This window comes from Trichomycterus rosablanca, chromosome 25, assembly GCF_030014385.1.
Source record: "Trichomycterus rosablanca isolate fTriRos1 chromosome 25, fTriRos1.hap1, whole genome shotgun sequence".
NCBI classification, from domain to species: Eukaryota; Metazoa; Chordata; class Actinopteri; order Siluriformes; family Trichomycteridae; genus Trichomycterus; species Trichomycterus rosablanca.
Window position 1 is genome coordinate 252,501 of NC_086012.1, and position 8,743 is coordinate 261,243.

At 41.4% G+C, this 8,743-nt stretch overlaps 1 protein-coding gene across 1 annotated transcript in view; it reads left to right on the forward strand.

Moving 5' to 3' along the window:
• Positions 1-1,414, forward strand: part of me1 (malic enzyme 1, NADP(+)-dependent, cytosolic) — a 30,486-nt gene extending 29,072 nt beyond the window's left edge. Inside the window, exons 13-14 of the mRNA XM_062987906.1 lie at positions 77-175; positions 723-1,414. Coding sequence (XP_062843976.1) covers positions 77-175; positions 723-890 — 267 coding nt within the window. The 3' untranslated portion in view covers positions 891-1,414. The remainder of the gene's footprint in view (positions 1-76; positions 176-722) is intronic.
• The last annotated feature ends 7,329 nt before the right edge of the window (positions 1,415-8,743 follow it).

Sequence of the window (8,743 nt, forward strand, 5' to 3'; positions counted from 1 at the left end):
GGGGGGGGGTGTACGTTTTGTCCCCATGGTTGAGACCGTCTGAGACTCTGATATGTTTAAATGTTTTTGGTTTCAGACGATCGCTGAGCAGGTGACGGAGAAGGACCTGGCAGAAGGACGACTGTACCCTCCTCTGACCTCCATTCGGGACGTTTCCTTCAAAATAGCCGTGAAGGTGAGAGCTCAGGACGAACGTGGATCATGTTCTAACATTCCTGCTCCTGAATGTTTCTGTGACTGAATGATTGACACTTAAACGTGGGCGCTTGGTTAGGTCGGTAGCACTGCTGAGATTTGAGCTCAGCTCTCTCACAGTGGTGTGTTTGAGTTTTCTGGTAGTCTGGTGGGTTCTTCTCGATCAGCTGCTCCTGAGGGGCATCAGGAACCTCCTGGTGCAGCTCTGGTTCAATCTGTTATCAGGTTCAATCTGGTTAAATCCATGGTGATGTAAAGCTTCCTCGACTGTGAACAGTTTGTGGTTTGGTCCAATGTGTGCAGCCAAACTATCCTTATTAATTTGGATGCAGAAAATTTACCAGCTCTAGTTATGAGGCCAAACTAAATTACAATGACCTCAGAGAACCACATTAATGATCTGTTCTGTCCATATATTTATGACCCGACAGATTTCTGTGTGTTCCGGTCATTCAGTTACAGAATTAAAACCCTACACAGATGTGAGTGCTAAACGCTTTGTGATGTTTCCTCCTGTGCTTGAGCAGATAGTGGAGTACGCCTACAGACACGACCTGGCGACGGTCCGCCCCGAACCGTCCGACAAACCCCAGTTCATCCGCTCGCTCGTCTACAGCACCGACTACCAGGACTTCACCACCGACTCGTACCGCTGGCCAGAGGGGAGCATGAAGGTCCAGACCTGCAAACTCTGAGCACTCCGACCACACGTTCAGATCAGGAATCACACTGAGCGCCGCATCCTGGCTTCTGGGTTCGAATCTGAACATCACGAGTGTTTTTGTTTTCATTTTATTTCACTGTTTATGAAAGACTTTTAAATCCAGCAGCCGCTAACATGCACATTTAAATACAATAAACCCTGAAGAACACAAACACTGAACATACAGACACGTGTGTGTGTGTGTGTGTGTGTGTGTGTGTGTGTGTGCGCGTGTGTGTGTGTGTGTGTGTGTGAGTCTGTCAGTAGGTTTGATCTTTAGTTTTATTAAATATTGAAGGAACTTTAATATCGCGCTCCAAAATGACTCCTCAGCATTATAAATCAGGGGTGTCAGAACTTTTACACAATTAATGTTTTAATAAAAAATTATTTTCAAAAAACGAAAGCGAGCGTCGCCCTCTAGTGGCCGGTTCTTGTATTCGGGTGCTTGAGTTTCTTTTTAAATAATTACTGAAATAAAAACGCATTAAAATAAAATTTTATCAAAATAAAGAATGAATTTGAATTTTATTTTATTTAAGGGTAAATTTGTGTATTTTGCCTCGTCAAACAGTCACACGGTTCTTTTTTCTTTCACCATTTTGTCTTTTGTTCTGTCAGTAAGTTTGTGGACAAAAGAAAAGAAATATTCAGATGTACCTGTTCATCAGTCATGCAAGCTGATAAGCTTTCTGAAGCCTATATATTTTTAACAAACAGCTCCTCTTTTAGGATTACCAGTTATTGATTTGTGAAAAACAGAGAATGGTCGAGGCTTAATCGAATGTGTGACCCGACAGATCAGATCAATAATATAGGGACAGACAGATAACGTCTGACCTCTTAATCCATCTCGTCCCGTCTCTGCCTGAAGCCATACAGCTGTACCCCAACTTTAACCCCCCCAGATCTCCTCATTTTTAAAACTGTGTTTTACTACAAAAACATCACATCCATTCTTCTTCAAACTTTATTCCAGCATCCCTCACAAGTCTGATGAACCCTGAAGATCAGAGCTGCATCACCAGGAGAGAAAATGTCATGGGCGGCTCGTGCGACCTTCAGTGACCTTGTTTACAAATCAAACCAGAGGTGGTTCGAACCCTCAGACTGAACCACACGATGAGTTTCCCATGAGTATCACTGATTCCCAAATTCTTCACACATCCTCTGTAGGGCATCGTGCATCCAACGTGATGTAAAAATCCTAGTGAATGTTTACAGTGGATGTAGGAGATATTATTTCCTAGAAAAGAATGATTTTTTTTGTTTTTTAATTTCTTTGCATTGCTCTCCTGGAGCCTGGACATTTAGAAAATCACGTTTCACAAAGGTGATGTGGGTTTTAAATAACTTTCGGTCTTAAAATAATAAAATAGTTTACAAAATTAGCTTTTTATATGCAATAATTAACACAGAAAATGGAGAGATTCTTTTTTACATCATAGTACTTTAAAGAAAAACACACACACACAAAGATATGAAGTGAGTATCATTTGGGCCAGATGTACCTCCTCAGCGACCAGGACCGGTTCCCTTTTGGTACCAGGAGTTCTGAGGGTAGAAGTGTGAGTTGTTATACATGCTGCGACCAGCAGGTGGAGACATCTGACCAATCACAGCCATCAGCATCGTAAGAACGCGTGTTATTCCAATTCCTTTATTTATTTATTATTTAGTTATTTATAAACAACTGCTTCATCCTGATCCGGGTCGCTGTGTGTTCCTAGTTTGTTAGAGAATTATCGAATTATAGTTAATTATCACATTTCTAAATGAACGCAAACTTTTAATTTTCGTCACATATCTCAGCTTATTTGGAAGCTGCATGTGGACCCACTGCATTGGCACTTCGACTGGCACAGAAGGGTTTTGACTGATCTGTGTATATAAGCAGTTGGGAGCCAAATGCCTTTCTGATTCTGATGTTCTGCTTTCTGAAAGCAAAACCCATAAGGGTAAAGATGTTGTGGTATAAAAGCTCAAGGCTTTATGCGAGACAGTAGATGATGGACAGTGTGGGTGTAGTGTGGAGATACACAGTAAATGATGTACTGTGGGTGTGGAGTGTAAGTGGGGTGTAGTGAGGAGATGAACAGGTTTGTGATTGCAGAGAATAACTGGTACCACACAAAAACCCAATATGAGAGAAGAATCAGACTTGTGTTAATTAGACCCGGATCCTCAATCAGACTAACGAGGTCCATTTAACACCAAAAATCTGATGTGACAAGTGTGAGCACCAAAAATTCTCATTTCATTATTATTCCTCCTCTCAGGTTTGGTCCTGAACCACAAACAGCCTCACAAAACATGCAAAATATAATAATAATATAAAATAGAATAATAATATAATATTACAGCACTGCTGGAATGATTTTAATTTTAAATCTTTAATTTTAACCTTACTATTAAAATAATTCTACCAGCACATGGAGATTTAAATTAACATTCACTAAGTATAAATTATTATACACACATTCATACATATATAATATATTTGTATATATATATATATTTATATAATTAGATTTTTTGCTAATTGTTTTTATAATTGAAACTAAATGTCACGCATAATTTAATCTTTTAATTGGCTCTCACCTGTGCTGGCCACGCCCACTAATAACCCCTCTCACCTGTGCTGGCCACGCCCACTAATAACCCCTCTCACCTGTGTGTGATCAGGTTTTGGGTTCTTCAGTTCTCGGTTCGTGGTGGAGAAGTTTTGTCTGTTTTAATCTGCAGCTTCAGTTTGTTTGTTCGGTGTTTCTACAGATTTAAGTTTAATATCAGACAGAATTTTATTTTGGGAGGTTTGATGATTTAGAAATGATTTAATAAATCAGATTTAGATGAGGGATGATGATGATTAATCACTGGGTGCAAGTTTGAGGGAATCGATTATTTGATTTGATTTGATTTGATTAGAGAACCGAACCTCAAACAGCTTCAAATTAGATATAAAGTTTAGAACCTTGAATTCATTTTATCCTGTTTAATTTACTTACATAAAAATAGAAAATAAAATCTTATAATTTAAATGAACAATTTTTTAATTTATACAATAATTACAAAGACTGGAGCATAAATGATTTAATGCTTCTAATTATTATTATTATTATTATTATTATTATTATTGTTAATTTCCATCTGATGTGTATGAAGGGACTGAGATCGTTAATATTCCAATTAAATGAAATGCACACACCAGAAAACAAGCCTGAATTCTATTCTTACTCTTCTAGATCATTAAAGTCCCACATTGTTTGTTTGGTAAAATAATGTTTGTTTAAAGAACGTTTTGATTTATTTTAGTTTTCTTTTTTGTAAGCTTACACACAGATAAGAGCATGTGAAAGGCTTTATATAAATTAAAATGATTATGATCATTTATATTATTAAAATCTCACTCACTTGTTAGTTTAATAAATAAATCTGGATGTGAAGCTGATGTGAATATTTCTGTCTGGTTCTGAATGTGAATCCAGTTATAAATAGTTCTGATTATATATTAAAGTGTTTTACAGAGTGGTGCTTTAAACCCTCTATAATATACATCAAGCTCACAGTCACACTGCAGTGAACTAATAATGATAATAATAATAATAATAATAATAATAATATTAACAACAACAACAATAATAATAATGACAGAATCTTTATGTTCACTATACATGGGTACAAAGACATTTTGAATGGCATCTCTCCTGTAGAGGTATCAGCAGCAGTAAAGAAAAAGATAAAATCAGTCAAATCACAATAAATGATTTACACTCTAAATAATAAAATTAAAATTAATTTGTTACTCTGCTTAAGTAAATTTACATTGTAGTTTTGAATATTAAATACTGAATATGTCTGCAAATGCTGCATAGTCCATGTGTGTGAGATGTGTGTGTGTGTGTGAGGTGTGTGTGTGTGTGTGTGTGTGTGTGTGCATGCTCAGTCTTTTTTAGTCCTTTTTTAAACAATAATAATAATAAAAATAAATCACAGACATTTTTCTTCAGACATTTTCCATGAAGTTCTCTGAAATCTTTCTCTTTTTATGTTAGGTGATTGTGCTGATGCATGCTGAACATTTTCCACAAACCTAGTTCATCATCATCATCATCATCATCCTCATCCTTATCCTGCTCGTGTTGAATATTCAGCTCCAGATGGATCAACACATGCTGAAAATATGAGCCTTTTTACATCTGACCCCAATCTATCAGTACGTCTGAACATCGCTGATCCTGCTCAGGCCTCCACATCAGCCACCCATCCTAAAAATAACAGCGAGCTCTCGGAGGGAAGACTCCAGGATTTCATCTCTGATCCTCCGAGCCTCCGTGTATCACGAATACTGCAGCCATGTGCACTTAGTACAAGATTATTAATATTTCATTATTTAATAAAACATGACATCATTTAAAACAAAGCTTCCGTTGAGATGCATGATTACACCTCGGCTTCACCTCATGGACAAATGACCCTACATCATTGTACAGGTTCTTTATCAGCAGGTCCTGAAGCAGCAGAGCACCACCACACAACCCCACACTACCACCATCATGCTTCATAGTTGCTCTGTTCCTCTTATGTGACGTTGTGGGTTTGCTGTTCAACACACAATAAGACCCTCGCTGTCAGAGTCCATAGAAACATGTAGACCTGTGTTCCAAATGATGCGCCGATGCTTTTGCTATAGAGTAGCAGTGGTCTCTGTCTTGCTTCCTTCTCAAAAATATTATTTTTGCTGAGTCTCTGAGCTTATCTAAGATTGAAGTTGTCTTTTCAGGGTTCGTTTGTGACCTCCTGGTAAATTCAATATCTTTAATAGCTCTCGCTTGTGGTTCGGTAGAGTTACAGAGCTTCAGAAATGATCTGTGTGCTGATTATTATAATCTGGAGGTAAAATCTTTACCGTTCACATAAACCACGACATCCTATAACCATAAAGCACCTCAAACAATAAAAAAGGATCAATCGTGTCCCAAAAATGTACTTTTAAATTGTGCTGATGAGCACGAGCCACTTTAATGCGACAGGACGACATTCATTAGCATGCAGGCAGATGCAGGACATTAACATGCATGCGTCCAAAACAAAAACCTCCATCATTGTCTCGTATTCTTCATTAATGCCAGAATTCAGCACCGACTGCCAAGTTTGGTAAAGATCAAAGCTCGATTTGTTTTTATTATTTAATTTTTTTATAAAATCACCCCCCATCAGCACCACCTGAGCAGAACCGTGTTACATTAACATGCACACAGAACTCGGTCCTGATCACGTGTAGTCGTGATTCTGAGAAACGATTATTGGTACTGCCACACTGCCTGGCACTGTACGGGTACGGGCAAATATATGTGGACGCCTCTTCTAGAGTGTAAAATCAACTACATGCTTCCAACTTTGGGGAAACAGTTTGGAAACAAGCTCAGGTTTCATGTTCCAGACGGTTCCTGTAAAGTCATGGTGACATTAAGAAAGCTATTCAAGATATACAGTGTATGTATGGAAATAATATGTCCCTGGTAACCTCTGTCACTCACTACTGGGTGCCAAACTGCCTTCCTTAGCTCAGGAGCTTTATGGGTTTACCTGGCGAGGAAGCCACGGATGAGCCTAAAACCATCAGGTGCAGCAACGTGTGCTGGCTTAAAGAAGCATAAAGCACACCACTGTTGGACTCTAGGGCAATGGAAGCTCCTTCTTCAGGTGATCTGGGTTTAAGGGCCTTGCCATTGTATGGCGGCTCAGCCTGGAGCAGACAGGGTTAAGGGCCTTGCTCAAGGACCCAACATTGGCTGCTTAGCAGAGCCTGGATTTAAACCGACGGTCGTCTGACTGATAACACTGATAAACACGAGACTCCCACCGTCCACGCTGGTGCAGAAGGACTCTGGTTTGAGGACAGAACCTGCCGTACGTGTTCTAACATCATTAAAAAGCACTTTTGGTTCCTCTGATGAAGCTGATGAAGGTGGAGCATGTGATCGGCCTCTTGACCTCGGCGTGAATGCTCTCCGCACCGCTTCCTGCTCCATATTACCATCTAAATGAGCGGCGGAGGGAAGGACCACGTACGTTATTTGATGTTTATATGCAGGTCCTGATCAAAGCAGCGGGCGTGTGCCGGCGGTGGCGGTCGGCTACGTTGGGCCTGCGTTCACCGCGGCGGTCGGTTTCTCGACTGCGGTGACGGTGTGGTGGTGTCGGCGTCTCGGCCCGGTGGGGTCGGTGGGGTCGGTTGGAGTTGTTTACGATCCTCGGCGGTGTGAATGAGGGACGGGGAGCGGTCGGGGATGAAAGCGGAGCACATTGTCTGAATGAAGCTCATTATCCATGGTGCACACACACAATAGCATCCAGTCCGACACACACACACACACACACACATACTCACACTCACACACACACTCACACTCACACACACACACGCGGCATAAAGGTGGAGCAGAACATCTCAGTAATGATGAGGTTTAATAACACGAGATTAAGAGCTGCATGGGTCTGAGGGCGACACCACGGGTTTGTAAACTCACAGTGGCCTGACACTGATTCTGTGGGGAGTTTAGCATGTTCTCCCCATGTCTGTATGGGTTTCCTCCAGGAGCTCCGGTTTTCTCCCACAGTACAAACACGTACAGTTGTTGATTAATAACGGGGCGATGATTTTACCAGACTGGGTGTGTGTTGTGGTTCCGGGTCGTTGCTGGTGTAACGTTACCTGTTTGCTCCAGACACGTCCTGGTTATTTATCTCGGCTAATGGGCCCATGTAGGTCATGTGACCTAATGTAAATATTTGGACTCAAAACACTGAGCACTTTAATTGATATACTGCACCCGCCGAGTGCCCTCTGTTTTAGTTTAGGGTCACAATAGAAAGGTTTAGTGTGGTGCGGCCCTCCTGGACTGGAGTGACTGGATTGGATTGGATTGGACTGGACTGGGCTTTGTTGTGTCAGGGGTGTGATTATTTTTGCACGTTAGCTCAGGATGACTTACACTTTATGACAAAAAGTATTTGGACGTCTGTCTGTGAGCTTGTCTTTATAGTCTTTATAGAGCTCACTTTGTCCACAGGGGCACAGGAATGCTGAAACAGGAAAGGGCCTTCCCTAAACTGTTGCTACAAAGCTGGAAGCATATCATGTCCTTTATATGACTGATTAATTAACCTGTTAGTGTCTGTTGTGGCTGAAACATGTGAATTCAGTCATTAGGGACGTCCCAATACTTTCGGTCAGATAGTGTAGTTATTTACAGCATTACCAGAGCAGCGTATTGGATTATTTTAATGGTGCAGACTGGGATCAGACTGTATCAGACTGGGAGGCGTCTCGCTCACCCAGTTAACTCAGCTCTAAACCCAGTTAGCGTTGTGCAGCGCGGGTTCTAACGCGGGTTCTGCAGCTCCAGGACTCTGATTATCATCAGCGGATCTCCTGCATGATCGAGGACGTTTCCGAGGTCGCTGATGTTCGGCGGATAACGAACGCGCCGGTCGTCGCCCCAGGTAACGGGAGGTCGCGACCCTGCGCCCCGCCCCAGGTTCTGGAGGACGCGGCGTACATTAGCTCACGTGGTGCCAGAACACATTTAGAAAATGAGCCGTCAGGGAATCAGCGAATCAGTTCCGTTCCACAGAGCCGTAGCAACACGCTGAACACGCAGCCGGCAAACAGCATGTAATGAGGGGAGGAGGAGGATGAAGCTACAACCTCACAACACTGGTCAGGTCACAACGAGGAACAGCAAACTGAGAGGAAAGAAAAGTCAAAGTGCTTCCCTCTGACAGGACTGGACTAAACTGAACTAAACTGAACTGAACCGGACTGGATTGAACTCATGT